At 37.5% G+C, this 24,132-nt stretch overlaps 1 protein-coding gene and 1 long non-coding RNA gene across 10 annotated transcripts in view; one reads left to right on the top strand and one right to left on the bottom strand.

Annotated features, from left to right (window-relative positions):
* Positions 1-17,495, top strand: part of LOC105190994 (uncharacterized) — a 41,333-nt gene extending 23,838 nt beyond the window's left edge. Inside the window, exons 8-10 of the mRNA XM_025300454.1 lie at positions 8,043-8,225; positions 10,788-10,872; positions 16,661-17,495. Coding sequence (XP_025156239.1) covers positions 8,043-8,225; positions 10,788-10,872; positions 16,661-16,730 — 338 coding nt within the window. The 3' untranslated portion in view covers positions 16,731-17,495. The remainder of the gene's footprint in view (positions 1-8,042; positions 8,226-10,787; positions 10,873-16,660) is intronic.
* A 147-nt stretch (positions 17,496-17,642) lies between these two features.
* On the bottom strand, positions 17,643-20,810 carry LOC112588987 (uncharacterized). 9 transcript variants are annotated; one of them, XR_003113152.1, is made up of 8 exons: positions 20,638-20,810; positions 20,398-20,477; positions 19,965-20,088; positions 19,796-19,856; positions 19,242-19,512; positions 18,618-18,890; positions 17,845-18,146; positions 17,643-17,725 (listed from the first exon to the last, which is right to left on the bottom strand). It is a non-coding gene; the product is annotated as an uncharacterized LOC112588987 (long non-coding RNA). The 9 variants fall into 9 exon arrangements; XR_003113153.1 differs by having other exon boundaries at positions 20,080-20,088; positions 20,638-20,808; XR_003113155.1 differs by lacking the exon at positions 19,965-20,088 and having other exon boundaries at positions 17,845-17,939; positions 18,022-18,146; positions 20,638-20,807.
* Positions 20,811-24,132: the final 3,322 nt, after the last annotated feature.

The raw sequence follows: 24,132 nt of genomic DNA, 5'->3' as shown, positions 1-24,132 counted from the left end.
CTATGTACGTCCCGACGTTGTTCCGATTTTCATGTGAACAGAAACGAATGCTATTTTCCTCGACTCGACGATTTTCCAGAATTTCCACACGTGGTCTCGGCCTCGCGGCTTCAGGTCGTGCTGTTTCTGCACGTGGCATACGTGACTGATGTAACGTACGAAACGGCTGCGTCTTACATACACACATCGCATAACCCCCTTCCCTTTTATCAACCAGACACGTTTCCTCGCCCACTTTCCTGTACTTGGCGGTGTGTGTGTGTGTGCGTCACATTATAATTACAGTATCTGCATTATAATTTCGTCATGACATACTGTCTGCAACTGCAGAAACTATTGTGCGTTCGAAATTAAATTTATCATCTTCCATATTACTGTTTTTTCCTGACAAAAGACACAATTGTCGTTTGTACGCGACAATTATCCATAAATTTCCAATCACATAACGCTTCATTTTTCAATTGCTTTAACACTGACGACGATTGAGAAGCTGATCTTTGTAATTACATTTTTTTAAAGCAATTTCAACACAAATTTCTTTCTAACTGGTAATATAGATGTGATTATTGTTCTGCCATTTTTATATCTTTTATATCTCTACTCTGTGCTAGATTTGGTCTGTTTTTTTTTTCTTTGTCAAATGTGCTATAGACGGAAACTATCACGGATACCGCAACTTTGTCCGTAATGCCAGACTTCCGTTTTCAAAAGTTCGCCGCGCTTGCTCTAAAATTAGTTCCCCCCCGAGAAGACGCCATGACGCAATATCTGAGCAGCGCTCGCGTGGAAATTGCTCAGCTTCCTCAACGAAGCCGAAGAATTTCGACTTCGTACTTTGGACTTTGAACGGAATTGCTCTAATAAACACAGGTACAATAATACGCGAGTCAATGCCAATTGCTACAAGAGACGCGCGTGACGACTATTGTCACATGAACGTAATGAAATTCTTCCTGTTCACGCAATCTTACGAGATATACTATATCAGCTTCTCGTAAATTTGCGCCAATTGAAACGTTCCAAACGATAATTCAAGTAAACCTCCACTCTGCAAAATTCCAAATATATCCATATATTGCACATGTCGATAAACGATAATTCAATTATCATGTACACAGTACGCGTGTGTGTAGATGCCTACCAAATATTTATACGATATCTATAAATAGAAGCAAGATTCGACGTGAGTGGAAGAATAATGTGTGTTTGCGATCGCGAGAACCGACTACGCGTCTAATATGGACCGAAATTTCTTACGCGCTATTTTCTTCGCGGTCGTTCCACGAAATAATTCAGGATCGTATTAGAGGCAAGGCTAGCTGGTCTCCCCCATTACGTCGGCCATTCGGGGATTAACTGTATTATGGGGCTGCCGACAATTGGCGGCGATTGGACGATGGGCAAGGATAGCCCGCAGCGACCGACGACGCGTTTCAGCACCTTTCGATTGAACGCAACGTTCCTGCGCAAACGGTCCCGCCGATTTTTCCACATATTTCAAGGGCCGGCAAATACGACACGTTCAATATCAATGAGAGGACCGCTGTTTCTACTTTAATTTCCTATGGCAAATTCTTTCTTGAAAAATGTACCCGTATAGAAATTTCTTAGGATTTTCCCAGATACAGTTTAGATTCCAACTAGAATATCCAAATTTGGCCCAAAATAGGTTATCCCATCACGATACCAATTAGAAATCCCATTCTTGTCCCAAAAATGGGTTCTCTATCTAGAATCGGAACAGAAATGACGTGTAAATTCCAACCTTTTTTTATTTATACAAATGTCTTTTTTTGTCTTAAATTGTTCCGTATCCGGACGTAATATAATACATTTTCGTTTTGTACAATGTATAGAATATATTTTTATATTTGAAGATAATTTGATTAATTCGTACATGTGTAAATTAGATGAGTTTGTCGGATGTTTATATATATATTCTTTATTTTTTTTAGCTTGAAAGCCTTCTATTAATATTTTTTCATAATTATTTCTCTCGCAAACAATTTGAGTTATTTTAAAAATCGAATTAATATATATACGAGATATATATATATATATATATCATATTATTAATTCGGTTATGTATATGCATTATTGTTGTATATATAAGAGATAATTATTATATATTAATATTTACAATAAAAAATATATATGGTTTTAAATATTCATTTATTTTATAAAAACTTCTCACAAAATATTGCTTCAAGTATTTATGCTTTAAATATTTACATTTTACACGTATATGTGTGTATGTATATATATGTAAAGTGTAAATATTTAAGGTATTGTACATCTCATTCTTATCATAAAATGTAAAATGAAAACCAGAAACATTTTTGGGAGTGACCAAACAGAATCTGTTTGTGTTTCCCATTTAGAATCGCATTTTTAAAACATTACACTTCTAACTAGAATCTGTATAGATTTCCCAGTTTAGAACCCAAACAATATTTTGGGAAATCGGGATAGAACCCAAATAGATTCTAAAACATTTTCTATACGGGTATGTCTGACATCTAGAGATTTATAAAATTTAAACGTTGGGTCTGATGCGATCTGCTTTGAAAAATGTCTCAACAAATTACGGTAAAAGTGTATCCTTTTGCTTATTGCAGACATGATGATTGGAAATCGCGTCCACGACAAATCTCATCGAAAGATCATTCTTCGACCAATCGCCGCTGCAGCTCCATCTTCTAATCTATTAATTCGATTTTAAAAGGCAGAGTTCATTGGTTATTGTTGCCCGATGGCCGTATTTCGCGGTGGTTTTGTCGCGGAACGTACGTAAATCTCCAGAAAATACGATATTGTTTCTTCGGATCGTTTTTCAATGTCGTATGTTCGTCTATATTTGACAAGTTATCTCCCGAGAAGATAAGCTTCATTGTTTCGAGAGCAGCAGCTTTTTCTTCTCGGGGAATCTTTTACGTACATGTGGTCGTGACTGGCGCGTGTTCCGCACGCGGTGCGGGAAAAAGTAACGCAGCGGGCAGGCCGTCAAACGCAAGTCTCGCTGACACCCGTTGACCCGCGCGCGCCGAATCAGCGAGCTTCATCGAAATCTTCCCATATTCGAGTCATGATAACGCATCATCCGATTCCCTCACCAGAGCTCCTGCTGACCGAGCGTCCGAGTTATTATGATATCTGTCGTCACTTATTTTTCTCGCCGCCATCGTACGACGGAAATTGCTTATAGAATCATACCACTGTTGCGTGCACACGCGTACCCGCTCGCCCATCCTCTCGATCAGCGAGTAAACTCAATGAATGAAAGAATAATCACCCGTGCACGGTGATCATGTTCGCTCTACGAGGCATGCGAGTGATCTGATCCTGACGCGGCTATTTTTAGTCTCTCTCTCTCTCTCTCTCTCTCTCTCTCCGTCTCCGACAAGCCATCCTCGGCAGAAAAAGCGGAAAAATGAGACATGTCGCAATTTCTCTCTGTCTCTCCACGGAATCGGACGTAAAACTACTTATCGTATGTTCTAATGCGCGCGCACGAATGTTCACCGTAACGTTCGGCGAGATGCATGCGCGCGCGAGCGCGAATATATATCGGCGTACGTGAAATAAAATATACGCTAATATCATGCATGTATGCGGAAGCGAAATTATTCGCCCACTCCGCTATAGCGAATACGTTTCGCCGATGTATACGCGAGACACGCCCGGATACATGCTCTTATTATATGTACTCCCGATTCTTTTATTCGCCGCGGCTTCGTGCGAAATATTGCACGAAGGCGGTCTTTTCCTCGAGAACTATGGAATATATCCTGTCCGTAAAACGCGAACGCGCGGGCATTTTTAGAACCGCGACAATCGTCCCGAAGTCTCACGTTTCAATTACGGTAAAGGTTTAAAGGCGTTTTAAAAAGGCGCTTGCATAGATAGAGTGCTTCGACCTTTGACGACGATAAAAATAATAGACTATATTGAATAATCTTTGTTTTATTTTAAATGTGCGGTATTAACTGACAACTGAATAATCCAGTCTCGTCGAAACCTAAACTATTATTGATTTTTATATTAAACGAATATAGAGTTGTTAAGTATTTATATAATAATAGTGGAAATACACGATCAACCCGACGAGATCCGCGATTAGTATACCATATAAGTACCAATTTCATTTAAATTAAAAATATCAATGCACAATTTTTCTTGCTGTTATATTTATAGATCGGAGCGGCCTATTATTGAAATGATTCAATATGAATTACATACGTAATGTGTAAATTAATTTGTCCGAGATACTCGAGCTGTACGAATTATCCGCGAAACAGTATTTCTAAATATTTCCGCTTTCGCTAAACGATTAATTTGTCTTGAGATAATCCGTTTTGACAGACAAACAAAAAATAATGCGTGGTCATTAATAAATCTTTCGCGATGAAGACTCGCATCTTTGTAACTTGATACTTTTTATATCTCGCGAATTGCAATTAACTGAATCACAGAATTTCGCGAAAATACGACCGTTATGTAACATATCCGGCTTTGTAATATTTTAGATATTGAATTTAACCAAAAGAGCACTTATTCAACAATAATTAAATACGTAGTGACTAGTTTAATATAGAAACAAACGCTCAAAGTTGCACGTTGTCTACGAAACGTTTCGTCTCGGCAGGTTCAACTTGAATGTTGCGGTAACGTTGCGGAAATTTCAGAAACACAGCCACATTTTCACAGCGACACGATATTTGCGTTCGTGTGTGTTTTACGAGATTTGTTATCTTCACGGTTTCTTATCGAGATATACCGAGTTTATTATATAGTCCTTGGTAATTCTATGTTCGTTCGTATCTGAACAAACACGCAATTCTACGCGCAAATAGTAAAAATATGTATAAATATGTATAAGATAGCCGAGAATTGTTAGAAATTTCGCACTAAAAAAATCCTTCGACTAAAATTAAACGAACTCGAAGCCCCGAGAAAGAAAACATGCGACAGAATCATATTCCGCGATTATTTTCAAACTAAACTTTAATTAGTAAAAGATTTTTATCAAAGTGCATTTAAAGCTGTGCACTGTAAGTTAAAAAAAGGATATAAATGGCAAATTCTCCCGATGTTCTTGCTGAGGAATGCTTTTATTGCATTAAACGAAAAGACACTGCAAAACTAAAAAGAAATATACTCGTTACTTCAGAGACACTCTGTATACACGCGGATATTCTGTACTCATGTTGGTGCGTTTATTCGCGAGTAACACAGCAGCTGAAGAAAGCGTCGTTTCTTCAACGAGCAGAAATTAGTTCCAGAGGAAGTAAACGAGAACGAGGTTTCCCGAGAAGCGACTGCTGGTAAATTCAATAGCGCTTCGGTAAATATTAATTCGCAATTCGCGTGAATCGTCAGTTACGCGTTATCGGCTTGGAGATCAGTCGCCGTTGAAAAAGTTGAAGTGAGAATTAAAGCTCGGATGAAGAGAATGGCGTTCGGTAAATTTTGGAATGGGAGAAAACACAGACTGTAATCTTTGTGGAAATTACAGGAAAGGACGAGCGCGAGTGAATGCGCACGCGAGAGTAGTTACCGTGCTGATTAAAAGCCGAATGCAAATGTATTCCACGTCAATAAGACTTTATAATTTGTCGGAAAAAAACAATTTAGCGCAATCGCGCTCGATGTTAAATATACGCTACGAGAAAGCTGGGTTAATCATATTAAGATAATATTGAGACGATTTATTCTCTAAATTCCAACAATAGCAAGATAATTTTTCCCTCTTTTAAATTTTTCCTTCGTGTCTGTTCGTCAATCAGCGCAGATTAATCGAAACCTATTCAGAGCCCTATTCAGAGATAAAAATGTCGTGAGGATTCGCGGTTGTTAAAAATTGGGAAACAATGAAATTTAAAAACAATGAAATTGAAAATTTAGAAACAAAATTACTTGTGCAAATCACGATGAATTCTCGCGATAATAATAAACAACCATGTACCAAGTGAAATTATCTTTATTACGAGCTGCAATAAAGACAAACATTTGGTTCGATGGTTTCGCGTCGACACCTTATCAGCCATACTCGCGAGTAACATCTCTCGTGATATCTCTGGTCGAAGCGCGCTTCGCGATCCGTCGACGGAATGCGATTTCGCGCAGAGCAGTTTCTTTCTTCGGGGGGATCGCCGGCGGCGCGAAGGTGGCTGAAATTTTGCGCGCGCAATTTCGCGCAATCGTTCCTTCGCCGCGGAACGGCGAACGAGGATAAATCGCGGGGCGCGTTTCGCGGTAACGGTAACGCGCTGTGTTTAACGCTAGGAAAAAGTACTCCCCGGCGGCGCGCGTTTCGGACCAAAACGACGAACGCGCGTGCCGTAAACGTGTTTTACGGGCGTTGCTGCTCGGGATATGCGGGTCGACTCTCCCCGGCATTGTCGGGAGCGTCTCTGGAGAGATCGCGTAAAAACGCGCGCTCCGGAATCGAGGCGTAACGGTATACGCCGCGCACTCGCACTCGCGAGTTGGAATTACGGACACATCGAAGGGGGGAGCGGGATAAGAGATGGAGAAAAGAAAAGATAGCCAAGGCTCCCTCGAAATTACCCGCGGAATCTATGATTCAGTCGTCGACGGAGCCTGACTTCGTAACAAGATTGGATTCAACACCTCGCGGCGCTCAATGCTTTTAGCACTCCTTCATATTGAACGAAGCTCGCGGTGCCTACGAGGGGCACCGTGTATACATCAAAGTCTCTTCAGGATAGTGATTGAAAAGCTTCACGCGATCGTCCATCTTGGAGGATTAAAAAAATGTTTGTTCTCAGAAGCCTCGGAAGGAAAAAAAAGGAGCAAAAGATAACGTCGGAATAATTTCCGTGTGGCAATTTTTCAAAGCGGATCTCGCGGGAAAGCGGAGCGATTTCGTTCTCTCGTTTTGTTCAAACACGCGACGGATGGTAACGAGCGCGCGTCTCGCGCGTATCTCGTGAGCCCTCGGATGGAGCAACGAGCGTTAATTGACGCGGCAAAAAGCGAGACACGCGGCTGGGTGCTGCCTCGACGCGACTCGCGAGAGTGACAACGTAAAACCTAACCTGCCACGCAGAAGCCGCCCGCTATCGATCGGTTATAAAGCGCCCTACGCACAAACGGCCAATCGCTCGCTTATTTCTCCCCTTGACCGCAGGAAGGATCGCCGAAATCGATACGCGGGCCCACCGGTCTTTCAACGACGCGTCGGGGATATTGTTCTCACACCGTGGCCACGTTACCGTGATATATCGATGTATCATCGACGGGATTTGTCGCCATCTCGCGCAAATCCAGGCGTCTGTTCTTTATAGCTGCACTGCTGAACTAGTGCAATAAGTTAGAGTGAGAAAAAAATATAGTTGTCTCATTTTAACTTATTGCACCAGTTCAGCAGTGCAGCTGTAAAAAAACAGATTTCATCGGGTATTCGGCATTGTTCCGCGCTATCGGCAACATCGATCGCGACTACAATTGTATCGTGCGTTTTATGTGACGCGACGTTAATCGTCGGAACGCGCAGTATACCAACACGATAATCTATATTTTCCACTATGAATATTAATGTGAAGCACTGAATAGAAAACAGCTCAAAATAGATTTTTGTCGCGGAGAGAGACAATGAAGAGACTCTATAGTCGGAATATCTATCTCTAGCTTGATTCTAATTGTTCGGAACGTTGTATCAAGGCACGAAACGCAATTCAATCTATCTTGCACCATGAAGAAAATATCCATGTACCTTCGACAAATTTTTGTTTTTTCAAGAAATTACCTCAGAGACACAAATTTTAGTCGTATTTTCTAATCGACGAAATAATCAATCTCCAACAACCTTTTCTAATACGGTTTATCATGAATTTCTTCCCCATATAATTTCGATAGAATTATTATTGCAATTTGCGCTGACTTTGATTTTACTTCGGTTTCGACCGTCATCTATTCGTCGTCGCGTTTATATTTATTTATACATGTCATGCCGATTTGCTGTTGTTCTACCAGTCGCGATTAACTGCTAAATCGAGCGAACGTAACTCTGTTCACAGCCACGTCAGCGGTGATCTTAAAAACGGAGAACGAGCACCATCATCTGGCGAGTCTATCCGGGGATAATATCCTTGGAACAGGGGTGAGGATAGGACGCGGCGAGGACGCAGTCGCGAGTGGTAGCGGCCCCGTTATGGATTCGGCGCAATCGGCCATGATGAAGCAAGCGGACTACGTCGTAGGTCAGTGAACTAGCTGGGCGATTTTTTACTGCGAATACGTAACAAACGTGCACACCTCTCTCCGATCGCGAACGGACTCGTTTCGATCTCGACGCCGTCGAATATCGTTTCGACAATTACAGCTGTCGCATGTAGCCGTGACGTGGCGAGTGTGAGTGTGAGCAGCGTGAGTGGCCGGTGAGAATCCGCGATGCGCGAACTTCGGTAGTCACGATGGTGGCGTCGCGCGATGGAAAAGTGCTGCTAATTTTAGACAATTTTTAGCGGAGCTAAAAACGCTGCGCGAAGCACTCCGAGCTTTTGTGCGAAAGCCAGCTTCGTCAGATAATAGCGCGTTTTATAATCCGAGTATAATCCACGAGTCCGAAGGGAAGAGATATGAGGAGATATTAAAGTTCGTGAGTTTCAGAAAAAGAGGATTCGCGCACGTCGAAACGTGGCTTTTATTATTCGAGGAACGCTCCAAGCGGTCTATGGAAAATCACCGTCTAATGAAAATTGCTTCGTTCCGAACAAACGCTCCGTACCGAATGAAAATCCCACGCGTAATAATTAACATTTATTTCTATGAAACTCACATGTACCAAGAGCGAAACCAACGAATTCGAAATTTCAGTGGAAGAACTTTCACGTCGATAAGGCACCAATAACGCTTTTCTGCGTGAACTTTCGAAAATTGCATCTGCTACTTCCAAATCAATACCGTAGAACCAGGTGGAAAAAAAATTGTGGTCTAAAGTTTCCTCTGTTTTATACGATTATGGGTAATCGGCCGCGTTTTCAAAAAATTTTGCAAACCGTATTATCAGTGTTAACTTCAGGAAGCGACTAGCTCGCTACACGAATCGCGATTAGATAAAAGGCGATTAAGCAAATCCTAATCAGTTATGAGGAGAATGATAAGTGTAACGAAATAAGCGTAACATGATTCTCCCGGTTTCCGCGGGTTTCTGATTTATTTCGAAGAGTTCTTAATCAGTCGTTCTCGAAGCTACCGGAAGATACCGAATAAAACGCGCGAAACGCGATTGTGAAACCGGTGGATAGTCATCATGTCGTCATCCTAATTGTTTGCGCGACTTTATCAACGCCTAGCTATATTTGGATTTCAATTCGAGTACAAATGCATTCTGTTTGCAGTAAAATGAGCATATAGGTTTACTACAGATACGTTGTCAAAGACAACAAAAATATTTCAAAATGTCCAGATTGTTATATTTCTTAATATCATGTGCTTCGGCGACTATGCCGCCATATATAACTCGCAAATATATGAGCAAAGTTCAATTTCTTAAAACTAATGTGATACGTTATTAAAAATCTTAAAAATGTTGAGCATTTCTTACGAAGGATATAATTTGTACTTACGTCAGATGTTTCTTAGTATCCGATCGTTTTTGTCATGTTTGCCATTTTCCATTCGCGTTATATCAATATTAATAAAGCTTTTATATGCATACACATGTATTTCTCATTAATATCAATTCGAATTAATTTTAAAATATTGATATGAATTTTATTGATATGAATAAAATATTGATTAGAATACTCGGGCAAAATTATATATAAAAAAAACTGGAAGCTAATTTTAAATGTATATAATTTGTTATTGAATATCGCAAAATATAAGCAATATAAAGACTCGATATCGAATGTGTCATCGTGTGTCAAAGAGATATCGTTAAAATATCAATATATCAGTATTTCACTGATTAATTTAAGTATTAATCTTGGTGCTATATCGTTTAAGAAATAAGCAAATTAGGTAAACATTACAAAACGTGACAAAAACATCGATTACCAAAGAAATTTATGTAAATTAAAACTAACTTCAATAAATCGTTCGTTTTAGCATCTAGCATGTCGTAACTGATGACACTAGACGAAAAATGACGTGAAATCCGAAACAAGTTACGAATCTCTCGTGCAATTGGTATCGCTGTCGGTATAAATTTTTACTCTCGGTGCGTATGCCATTATAAATTTTCGCGTCAATAAAATTACTTTGTCGTTACGTTGCATTGTATTGCTATAACACCATATCAAATTTGTTTTTCGACACAATATATAAAAAGATATTTTAATATTTGAATGTAATCGCGTAATACCAGAAATATTTTTTTAATATGAATTGAGATTTATATAAATAGTTATGTAGAAAATATGTGTATCACACAAGAGAATAAATTCTATTTCGTCATGTAAATAAATTCTCATTTCAACGATTTGAAATGTCATCAATCTAAATTTTCCGTTTGAAAATTTATTATATCAAAATGTCATCGATATGTCCAATTTATATTGCAAACGAGCTTTTTTATCCTATTAATACAAATAGCAACATCAAAATGAATATACTATCGATTCATTGGAAAAAGAGAAAGTGACCGACGATTGTGATTCGACGAACGATGATTTTATTAATGTTTATAATGCCGACAGCGCATTTCCAATGCGAGAGACCTCGAACGCGCGTGATCAAAGTGTATGGTTAAATCAAATAAACGTCATGACACAACACGTTAGCCAATCGATACTAATCACATCTGCATTATGTTACAGACGTTGTGCTACCAACGGTCCTAATTGCTTTGCTATTCGTCGGCAATGCGATCATCGTTTATATCATCTTCCAGTACAGAAAGAGGTAAGTGAACTCATTCGCTACGTATGTTATTGAAAAGAAAAAAACTATATGTATACTAGATATAAATTGAGAATCAGAGAGAATGATGACCGATAACGAGCGTGTAATCTTTGATACATCGATAATCTCGATCTTCGAGTAAAAAAATTAATCAGCAAACTTAATCAGTGATAGGATCTATAAGATTTTTTATCTATATATATATATATATATATATATATATATGTATAAGGAAAGTTTGTTTTCTAATTTAGATTTCATTTTATTATCTTCCAAATAATTATACTTTATCTTTATTTCTATGAAATTACTACAAATTATACCGTTGTTAAAATTGAAAATTAAAAACTGAGAAGATTTGAATAAAGTTAAACTTAAAAAACATAAATTGTTATAAGTATTTACTTCCTCAATTAAATTTTAGGACGAACTATATTTCATAGAAGCTTTTAAATTGAAATATCGTTTATAAAAATACATGAGAAGGGCAAATTTGATAAATTTTTGTTAAAAAAAAAAATAAAATGTTCAAAGAATCCTTTACTCTGCTTATAAGTTTATATTTTCTTTGAGATAGCCTATATAAAAAAAATGTGTGTGCTGTGTGTCGAAATATTTGTTGGATCTCACGTCATTTCATGTCATATCAAATATACATGGATAGGCGAGACTAAATTAGAGTGAAACTGGACAATTTTACAGAATTAAATAAAGTTTACTATTAATTATATTATCAATGTATTATCGAATAAAATTGATTGAATATATTTTATGCACATACATTATTCGTGATAAATTATATTAATTACAATTATTCCATCGTACTTTTTTAATAAACAAATCTATAGTAATATATTGTGTTCTATGAACGCACTTATTTTCTGAACCAGTTTCTTATAATATTTAACCTTGGAGGAGAAAAATATGGGGGATAAAAATAATAAAACAAATTTAATATTCCAGGGTTAAATATTTGCATTAATCTATCTTAGCCCATCCATTTTAGCAGATCTGTGAGTTGTGTTTATCAACGTTTCTTGTGCTGTTCAAGTCTTAACTTCTTTTCATAAATTGTAAACACTGTCCAGAAAGGACGTTACGGATAAAACATCCAACGGACAAATGATGTATATTGCAATATCTCTTTTTGTTAACGTATATTCGACTTGTTAATTTTTATTTCCCGATGTCTCGCAAGATACTCATAGATCCATTATCTCAGAATTCAAATAAAAATATATTTATCACTCACCAATACGATGCAGCTACTCGACACTGACCTGTAACACAAAAATATTCTCTTTGTAGCAGCATTCAACACAATCAGTATTGAAATTTCATAATTACTACACGCGTTGGTTAAAAAAAAGTCCGTCAGTTTTAAAAGGATATTCACCGGAAGACTTGCAATTCCCAACAAGCGATTAATGAATATATGACGCGCAGTTACTAAATGTGACGAATCCCTAATAAACAATAAATTATTTACCTTGTCTGTTGATGAGCGATGCCCGAGCGAGTTCCTCTCGCCCCGTCCTTCTCAGCTAATCCATAGCACACACGCGACAAATCACTCGCGACCCGGAAAAAAATCAGATTCATATTAATTATTATAATAACCTCGAATCGCGCGGACTTTGCACGGCACTTCCGGTATTCGCAGCATACGACGCGTAATACTCGCCGGTAGTCGACGTTGATCTGTAACATAAAATTGTTCTCTTTATAGCAGCGCTCAACATAATCAGTATTGAAATTTTCATTAATACACGCATTAGTTAAAGAAATTCGTCCGTTCTAAAAGATTCTATTCACCGGAAGACTTGCAATTTTCCATAAGCGATCAATTAACATATCATGCGCATTTATTAAATATACCGAGCCCCAAATGAGCAATAAATTATTTACCTTGTCCGTTGATGAGCGATGCCCGAGCGAGTTCCTCTCGCCCCGTCCTTCTCAGCTAATCCATAGCACACACGCGACAAATCACTCGCGACCCGGAAAAACCAATCAGATTCATATTAATTATTATAATAACCTCGAGTCGCGCGAACTTTGCACGGCACTTCCGGTATTCGCAGCATACGACGCGTAACACTCGCCGGTAGTCGACGTTGATCTGTAACATAAAATTGTTCTCTTTATAGCAGCGCTCAACATAATCAGTATTGAAATTTTCATTAATACACGCGTTAGTTAAAGAAATTCGTCCGTTCTAAAAGAATATTCACCGGAAGACTTGCAATTTTCCATAAGCGATCAATTAACATATCCTGCACATTTATTAAATATAACGAGCCCCAAATGAACAATAAATTATTTACCTTGTCCGTTGATGAGCGATGCCCGAGCGAGTTCCTCTCGCCCCGTGCCTCTCAGCTAATCCATGACGCACATACACACGCGCGACGATCACTCGTGACCCAGCAAAAACTTATTAATCAGATACATGCAATTATAATAAATGCAGATCGCGCGGACTTTGCACGGCATTTCCGATATTCGCAACATCCGCACACGACGCGTGCTTCGGCGAAGCAAAGCTTACGAAAAGAACCACGACGAGAGGTGGACGAAGAGATGCGCGATGTTCCGCGATTCGATAAACAAACAACATCTCACGATAAGACGCCCAATGAAAAAAAATTCGGAGGTTGCGCCGCCAACTTGGCGACGCCACTATGTGTGCACCTGTTGCACTTTCTAACTGTCTTCGCGCACCTCGGAATCCTCGGAATCGAGATATCTCTTTCGGCGCATTGAACGGCGAATTCGGACACGAGATGCGACCTGATCGGCGCCTAATAAAGGAATCCACCGCGAATACTCGGGAGGACGCTTATATATCGCGACACGACACACCAAGGTCAACGAAAATCACGATACATAAACATTCACGAGACGTTTCTAAGGGACGATCTCCGCTCGACCTTTGTACGTTAACCCGTACTTCCCGTATCGAAATGCGTAGAAAAACAGATTCACGGTTAAACATCGGATATCGTATACGATATATGCGGTGTACCGATATCTGCGCACGGCGAAGAAAGCATTTGACGGCGAAATCGGACACGATGCGCGAGCTAACCAAAATATTCGCCACGAAATACGTTCGAGGGAACGTTAAATTATCGTAATTGTCGTACGGCGCTAAAGAGTTGGCAAAAATCACGATACGCGAAGGTCCGTGAGAAAACGACTTGAAAAAATGGCCGTCGCTAGTCGTTTGTTCGCACGACGGATTCCGATCGCCGAGTCTCGCGAAATACGCGACGACTGATGCGCGAGCGTCGACTTTACCTTACCCGATCGACAATTATTCAGATCTGAAACTAATGACGATCTTAATTACCGTCCAAATGTGCCTCACGACTAGGGTTGCCAGATGCGAAATGCGACTATTTCCGGGATATTCTTTAGGCGACGGTTGAAAAATAGGTTAGAGAACTTTATTTAAACGTGAGAGATAGATAGTGGTAAGACGGTAAAGAGATATCGCCGTGTACTTGCAAGCAATAAATGCGTGACTTAGGTGACCAGCAGAGAACAGTTTAGACATAAACCGTACGATTGAATGTTTTTACTTTTTTAATTTTTTTTTTTTTACTACACAAATGGCTTACTTGACATTTTCTCGGGTAGCACGTCAAGTTTTTTGACCTTATAAATTCCGATAATTGATCTCACATTTCTTTCTAGTACCAGTTAAAAGCATGAATATTATGATTATAATTTTGTTGAAATTCTGATTTTCTGGGAGACGGGACAAACTTAAGAAAATTCTTGGATAATTCCGGAAATCCCGGCCATTTGGTAACTTTACCTATTTGGCTACTCACGACGCAGCTCTCGACCTTCTCCGGTCCGCTCGATGCTGGGGGGCTCGTTGCTGCTAACCGAAAGATTCAAACGCGTAATGCGACTAGGGCCCTCACACATGGAACGACATAGATGCATATCCATACATAAGAGTTTATGAACCAATGAGCATCTAAATAAAGATAGCATGTAAATGCTATTGTACAAATCAATATGGCGACTAAATGCACGATGCTCATTGGTTCATAAGTTCTTATGCATACGCGTTTGTCATTCCGTGTGTGAAGCCCTTAAGTTCACCTCGACGCCACACGACACGTCGCGACATGTTCGATATGTCGATTCGTTAGCGTGAAACAGGTCGACTCGGATGAATAAATAACCGAATAAACAAATGGCCGAATAAACCAATAACTAAATCCGACACTCCTGGTGACCTCGCGTGACTAGTCTCAGAAACGCGTAATCCTGCGAAATGCACATATCTATCAGTAAACCATCGTGTATCCATCGATTCGACACGTCCTTACTTTTCGCTGTCCGGAAATACATCGCGATGTCGCCCAATCTCGATCCCGTGCTCTTCTGCGGTTGCTTTGGCGAGTCAACGAATTTGCGGGAAAATATAATTAGATCAATAGAAAACGCTGGACAGCTACACGCGAGTGAACACACGTAAGCTAATGAATATCGTCGAAACAATGACCATATCGTTCGTAAATGTCGCAAGAAAATATTCCGCTCGTCCACGAAATATTTTGAAACGCGCTCGAAGCGAAGAAATCGAGCTTTGACGAATTATATCGCGGTAATCGCGCGGCTGGCGTCTCATTAATTACGCGAATCGCGAGTTAATTTCAATTAAATTTATATTCATAAACCGAGCGATTTCGATGTCTTTCGGAATTCCGTAATGCGTTATAATTACCAGGCAAGGTGATAATTCACGCCGCTGTTGCCTATCGGAGTCTCGCCGTGAGAATGACAAGGACGACGCGATGTACACAAACATAGCGGCCCGGCCGGCCGGCAAAAACAAGCGCCAGCTGCCGTGTACCATTGTACTCGAAATAGTAAACAAAATAGTAAAAAAGACACCGCTCTGTGTAGGAAAATATCTTATACATCGTATTCCGAGAAACAAATAGTAACGAAAGAAAGTAGAATAACAAGATAGGACCGTTTATCTCATTCATGATCAATGCCTGTTGACATCTTTTATAATCGAATGTAGTGCGCACATGAATATCGAAAAATATTCATACATATATATTCGCGAATATTACCAAAGTGATAAATGATAAAAACAAATAGATGCTCTAATTGTATCACATGAATTGTCTATGTAATAGGTATTATAAAGTAAGAATTTCTATATGTCCTAGCAAACACAATATTACATGTAACGTGCATGTTAGTTGTAATTTCCTACTCAACAATATAACTGTTATATAACACATATGTTATGTAACAATTATATTGTTGAGTAGGAAATTAAAACTAACATGCACGTTACATGTAATATTGTGTTTGGTGGGGTCTAAATGCGAAGAAACGCAAAATTCCTCATATTATTTACACGCACCAAGGAATACAAAAATAGTATTTAACAAATACATACTACTAGCGTATTACTGCTTTCTTGTACTTTAGAGGAGACTGTGTCGTGCTGGGACGTGAAGTTAGCACGACATTTTTTCAATTTCGATTTTTTGGTATTAAGAATACGGAACTCTTTTTTTATTTTTATCAGGAACTGTAGAACTATGAAAAATGCTACTGGAACTGACATAGTTGTTTAATAATTTTTGAAACGTGCCAACTTCATAGACACATCTAAATATACAAGATTTAAAAATCCGCTGTGTTAAATGTATACTGCATATTCGACTAAATTACATACGCATGATTGAAATGAATTGACATGCAGACGGGAAAACTAAATAAAATTTTCTTTGCATTTCAGAAAACTCCCGGCCGTGACGCAGGGCGAAGAGATGGCTCTTCGGGGCCCGGCTGACGTGCCACAGGTGTGATTCCAAGGGTCCGGACTAATCGCGCACGTGGACACCGGTTAGCTGCGAGAAGAACTCGATGTCCATGTGATGATCGGAAGCCGTCGTGGGCCGTCGTGCCGGCGGGAATCGAAACCAACAGGAGAATCTTTGAAATCCTCACGACAATTCCGCGCAATTAGCCGAGGCCGTGACGCTGGAAGAAACGAAGAAGACTCGACGTGGTCTTGGCTGCGCATTTAGCGCGAAACGTGGCTGCCCGAATCTACGATCAACTCTCTCGCACATTCTTGCGCATTTTCAATTCGGTGGAAACTAAAAATCCGAATCGAACAACGAAAGACAGGATAAGCGTCCACGCTTTGCGCTTCTCTCGTGCATTTCACGCTCTAAATGTATCCGAGGCTGATTATCGTTTTACATTCGATGCGCCCTTGAGCTACGCTCTTGCGGATCTCTCGGAGAGACTTCCGGTGTTCAGCGAGACGGATGGCCGCTTTTGGGGGCAAAATGCGTTGCCAAAATAGGACGCGCACGGGCGCGCGTCCAAGGCCTGATAGGCATGAACGGACTTATGACCGGTTCGATACTGTGTAACTCTCGCGAGCCTATTACAACATGACTTTACATAATACAAGCACACACACACGCGCACGCATACACACATATACACAGACATACACAACATACTTACGTTACTGTATTATAATATATAAGCAGATAATATATTCTATACTTCGTCCAAATTTGTGAATAAGTTGAAAATAAACGAACGTTTTCTTAGTATCTGCCTACTTTTGTCATTAATTAATGACTTTACCATTAACTTAACGCAATTGTTAACTTATCAACTTGATTATCCTAGAGCAAAATAATTGCTAGCAGTAAAATAGAAAAAAGAATAATTGATCAGAATTATTAAACGACTCTTCCTTTGACATTTGATTCACTTATATTCTTTTCTGATTTCATTTACAATGTTTACTTATATGTTTATTCGCTGTTAGTAGTTATCCCTGGTTGGAAATGTAGCATACGACAAAATAATAAAAATATTATGCACATATATAAAAGTATCATATAAAAGTATATATAAAAAAGTATATATAAAAGTATCATATATAAAAATACTTACAATACATTTTTACACATCTGTTTATATTGGAAATATATAGAATAACTTTGAAAAAAGAATTCTCTCTGTTTAAAAAAGATGTTTCCACGCATGTTCTTAATAAAAATATTTACAATTACTTTGTAGTTCAAACTAACACATTCAAATATATTTAGGAATATTTCTGTAAAGGTTCACCTAAAATCTCCTCTAAGACGTAAACAACTTCCCATCGTTGCGTCTTCGTCTTCTAATATTTCCGAGAAAGACATCGTTCCCGGTAGAAATGACAGGAAATCTCCAAGTTTCCTTGTGATTTTCATCTAGATGACAATTATATATGATTATAAATGAAGGATTAATATATATATTATATATATATTATAATTCCGCTTTAAATATTTTTTAGGAGCGGAATTATTAATAAATACATAGACTTTGTACTCTCAGGTCTTTTACTTTCCACGTAAAATATTACAATTGAAACAACAAAATTTATATTCAAATTAAACTTTTACTATCAATTAAAAAAAATATCTATACTAATTCTTTTAATGTACACATAATATATAATCCAGACATATAAAAACACATTTATCCATGATATATAACTCACAATATATAAAAACAAAGCAAATTAAATTCCGACAAAAAATCGTCAAATATGCGATTTTACTTAACATCTTCCAGCAGCTATTCAATATTCTAAAGAATAGCTTAAATAAAGAGAAAAAATAGAAATTTTATTTTTAGTAATCATATTATTTCAATCAAGCTAATATATTTCATCTTACCAAACCATTTTATGTGGTTCTTCTGACGTAAAGTTTCACATACTTGATCTTCAACCATCAATCAGAAATGAGATACTGACAAAGGAAGCTAAGCAAAATACAATCAGTTAGCTGACTTGGCTCTCTGTTGTCTATTCAATTGTAACTCAATATGATATAACTTCTATATAATATAAAAAATATACAAAGTAATTAGCTGAAATGCTTGGTATGGATCTTCACAGTAGTTATATGGTTGCATAGCATCTTCAAGAATTTATCATCAAATCTGTGCTAAAATGATTAACAATAACCTGTGAGAACTGTGATAGATCATGCCTCTGCAAAGATTTCAGATAGTACCACTTGCCAGCTTTATTTGATAAATCTAGCAATTGTAGCACTCTTAAGAAGAAAGTAAGAAAAATCAACAATTATATTTTAAAGTAATTTAAAGACAAAATTTTTAAATCTTTTAATATATGAGATATATCACATAGATATCAATCATGATGTTAGATACCAATTTTAAAGTTCAAAATTTATACAAATTAAAACGGAGTGTACAAATGATAAAATAAATAAAATATATTCCTAAGGAAGCATTATGTTTTTAGTTGCATATCTTTCTTCTTTAATACATACCTGAAAAATATATGAGATTCATGAAGTGGTAAAAGCAGCAATACAAATGAGATATTGTATATGAGCTATTCCAATGCTTTGTGTGAAGCATGTAATAAAAAATATGAAGTTAATTGTCTTAGAAATGTTTCAATCTCTCTATTTAATGATTCATTTAATGTAACATCTTCAATAACACATTCTAGGCTGACAGAATTCTTAGCAAATAATAAGTTATCAAAGTCATTGAGGAGTGAGGACAGTTCCATTAACTTTTCCATACCATTCTGACCTAGACAGATTAAAAATATAGTCAGAAATAAGATATATCAAGTATTTTTCTTACTGTGATTTAGTTAATATATTTTCCTCTAATAGCTCCACTAACTTTTCCATACCATTCTGACCCAGACAGATTAAAAATACAGTCATAAATAAGATATATCAAGTCTTTTCTTACTCTGATTTAGTTAATATATTTTCCTCTAATAGCTCTATTAACTTTTCCATACTATTCTGACCCAGACAGATTAAAAATATAATCAGAAATAAGATATATCAAGTATTTTTCTTACTGTGATTTAGTTACTATATTTTCCTCTAACAGCTCCACTAACTTTTCCATACCATTCTGACCTAGACAGATTAAAAATATAGTCATAAATATAAGATATATCAAGTATTTTTCTTACTGTGATTTAGTTAATATATTTTCCTCTAATAGCTCCATTAACTTTTCCATACCATTCTGACCCAGACAAATTAAAAATATAGCCATAAATAAGATATATCAAGTATTTTTCCTACTATGATTTAGTTAATATACTTTTCTCTAATAGCTCCATTAACTTTTCCATACCATTCTGATCTAGACAGATTAAAAATATAGTCAGAAATAAGATATATCAAATATTTTTTCTACTAAAAAGATTTTTCTACTAAAAGATTTAGTTAATAACTTTTCTTTAATAGTTCTTCTATAATGGTTGCAAGAATAAAAGTCCTTGCGCAATATCAGGCAAAGAGAAAGGCGATAGAAATAAAGAATAAGAAATTATCGTCACCGATGCACAATGATGCTATAGTGATAAAAACTATCCGATCGGAACGTTCAAGTTATATCGGCTACTTCATAATATTCATAATTGATCTAATCGAACATAAACCATTTCTTTACCTCTGACTGCCGGTGGCGCTCAGCTTCTTTCCCAGTGCCTGCCGTGCACTGACAATCTTTTAATTTATTATAAAATGTATCTGGAATCATGTGGAATTATATGATTTTGAATTATATGATGTGGAAGTATATGCTTTTTAAAAATTTTTCTAAAAATTAAGAGGAGTTAAACTTCATATTTTTATGCTTTTCTGTCTAGTCTATATTTGTATGTCGAGAAAAAATAAAAACATTTCATACCAATTTTCCATTTAAACGTCCATTAACAATATCAACAAGGTAATATTAACAACAATATCGACAAGGTAATAATAAAAACTTTCAAGCGTGAGTAAATTTTCGTATTGGCAAAGGAGCCACAAGAGACTGGCAGTAATATAGGAGAAATGATAATATCGACTGTTTTAACTACGCCACCGACGAGAAAATACTAAAGACTGTCAGCCTTGGGAAAATTTTCGTATCGTCAAGGGGCCCCGAAGGGCCTGGAAGTAATTGAGGGGAGATGATAATACCGACTGCTTCAGCTACACTACAGATAACGGCATTTATACCATATATTTCAAATACCATGGTAATATAAATTACCAACGATATGTACATGTGCGTCACGCACACTTTAAATGCAACATATGCACACGGGCACATACTGTGGTAGAAAATGCCTGCCGGAGTACAAATAAATATTGACGTAACGCTGAAATATTTTAAGAAAATAATTTTGAATACAAAATATCATCTTTATCATATATTTATACGATATATATTTATACGATATAAATTTTCATGATATTATATATAGTATTACCAGAGAGTAACCTGAGAGCGGCCAATACGACATTTTCTGCGACACCGACTTTCCGCACTGGGAAAGGACGCCATCTGCATCCATTTTGAGAGGGGAACTACAATAGTACATCCACTTTCAGGTCTCGGTGGTAAAATCTGCATATGGTGGAAGTCCATGCTACATCCACTTTCAGGCGGTTTATGTCCGTGCTGCAATGACAGTTGCCATCTCTATGCCAGACTATGCCCGGTGGTCTAAAAAGAGCGGCAGAGAGGGGGAGAGAAGCAGAAAAAATAAAAGTACGTATTAAATGTTAAATCTTCGAATATATATTGCCGTATCAAAGTCTCTTCTATAATAAACAATTTGACATGTATGGAGACGCATCATGTATCGTTGTCCGCGTCCCGTTCACTTCGTCTTGTTTTTTAATTCAGCATCCCGTCCGCTCCGGACATTCGCTCGTGGCATTGACAGTGGCCGTCGGTGAGCATTCGATCCGCTCGGAGGAGCACATGTTATTCACGTAATTAACGTGACGAGACTCCGATTATAAATATCCCGCGAGTCGACGAAATATTTGAACTTTTAAAAAAAGCATCAAAGAAAATCACGTTAATGTTGTCATGGGTAAAATCTCACCCCGGTATATATTTTCTTATTTTCGAAATAAAAAAAGCCAAACGAATGCAATTAAATGTTATTTATCATCATTGAATATTAAATGAAAAGTAGAAGAGTTATTGTCCGCAGCGGATAATCTCCCTGTATAAAATGTCGAACTGAAACATATTAAAAAGTATTGACATTTTGAATACGTCTGAATTCTGCTTTCTGATCCGAAGAAAGGGAAAATAAAAAGTATTAGTTCCCATTAAATTTCACCGCGCTAAATGCGAGATGGCAGTAGTGAATGCTTCGCATTAACAAGGATTCAATTCGTTTCAAATATGCCTTGTATTCAATCGCAATCGATAATTTTTAAATGCGAACTTTCGTATTGAAAAATATTCACTTCTTCTCCTAATTGTTTTCGGATTCAGAGGCATACAAGATTTTCACGTTCTATTCCCCGTCGCATTAAAAAGTATTCACCCGCGATCCAATCTGAGAGCAGAATTCACGACAAAATCTCGTGAATGCGAAACAATACTTTTAAATACGACATTTTATACAGGACTAATATTTAATAAGAGCGCGACTAAATTCGCACAGGATGAAATTCCATTCTTTAACGCTACCATGACCTTTAATTATTCTCTGAAAACGGTGTCACAACAACTTACACTCTGTACAATTAGTTGCTAACACATTTTCTAATCGTATACATTCCTCTTTAATTAACATAACAAATGTTAACAAATGTCCGATGCTTCGACAGAGTAATTTTCTTTATTTTCAGTAATCAATAAATAGAGTGCATCAATGTCGCGTACAGTTGAAAGGCCTCCTCGCATTCCTCTCGTCGTTTAGAAACCTTCGAGAAAACAAGAGACGCTCAAAGGCAAGTCTCTCTTGCTTCAACCGCCGTCGAGGCCCGCAATGTTTACATCGCGCCGATTGTATTGATCGGCTCGCGAGCGACGACACTTTTTGCCCTTCGTATTATAATACTCGCGCACCTCATGTATTCGACCTCATTCCATCAGCAGCAGCCATGCGCGACGCTCTCGTCACTTCCGTCTCGTGTAATTAAAAGAAATATATCTCGTCGGTCCTCGAGATACTCAATCGGCATCGCGTCGGCATCTCATTCATTAACTATACGGTCGAATTGAGCCGTTTAGGAGATACCGAAGGTTACATTTTTAAAATTTAAGTTAATTTTAATTGAAATATGAATTTAAATGTTCATATCTCCGCTTCTACTGGGAATTGAGAGTCGAAATTTATGGTGAGAATAGGTTGATACAGGACTATATTGAGGCAAAAGCGCGTTCCTGTATCTTGAGCCGTTTAGGAGATACCGAAGGTTACATTTTTAAATTTTAAGTTAATTTTAATTGAAATTTGAATTTAAATGTTCATATCTCCGCTTCTACTGGGAATTGAGAGTCGAGATTTATGATGAGAATAGGGTTGATACAGGACTATATTGAGGCAAATGCGCGTTCCTGTATCTTGAGCTGTTTAGGAGATACCGAAGGTTACATTTTTTAATTTTAAGTTAATTTTATTTGAAATTTGAATTTAAATGTTCATATCTCCGCTTCTACTGGGAATTGAGAGTCGGTATTTATGGTGAGAATAGGGTTGATGCAGGACTATATTGAGGCAAAAGCGCGTTCCTGTATCTTGAGCCGTTTAGGAGATACCGAAGGTTACATTTTTAAATTTTAAGTTAATTTTAATTGAAATTTGAATTTAAATGTTCATATCTCCGCTTCTACTGGGAATTGAGAGTCGAAATTTATGGTGAGAATAGGGTTGATACAGGACTATATTGAGGCAAAAGCGCGTTCCTGTATCTTGAGCCGTTTAGGAGATACCGAAGGTTACATTTTTAAATTTTAAGTTAATTTTAATTGAAATTTGAATTTAAATGTTCATATCTCCGCTTCTACTGGGAATTGAGAGTCGAAATTTATGGTGAGAATAGGGTTGATACAGGACTATATTGAGGCAAAAGCGCGTTCCTGTATCTTGAGCCGTTTAGGAGATACCGAAGGTTACATTTTTAAATTTTAAGTTAATTTTAATTGAAATTTGAATTTAAATGTTCATATCTCCGCTTCTACTGGGAATTGAGATTCGAAATTTATGGTGAGAATAGGGTTGATACAGGACTATATTGAGGCAAAAGCGCGTTCCTGTATCTTGAGCCCTTTAGGAGATACCGACGGTTACATTTTTAAATTTTAAGTTAATATTAATTGAAATTTGAATTTAAATGTTCATATCTCCGCTTCTACTGGGAATTGAGAGTCGAAATTTATGGTGAGAAT

This window comes from Harpegnathos saltator, unplaced genomic scaffold, assembly GCF_003227715.2.
Source record: "Harpegnathos saltator strain DR-91 unplaced genomic scaffold, Hsal_v8.6 scaffold364, whole genome shotgun sequence".
Taxonomy (NCBI): domain Eukaryota; kingdom Metazoa; phylum Arthropoda; class Insecta; order Hymenoptera; family Formicidae; genus Harpegnathos; species Harpegnathos saltator.
The sequence above is the reverse complement of the archived record's forward strand: the minus strand, read 5'-3'. Positions and strand labels throughout refer to the sequence as shown.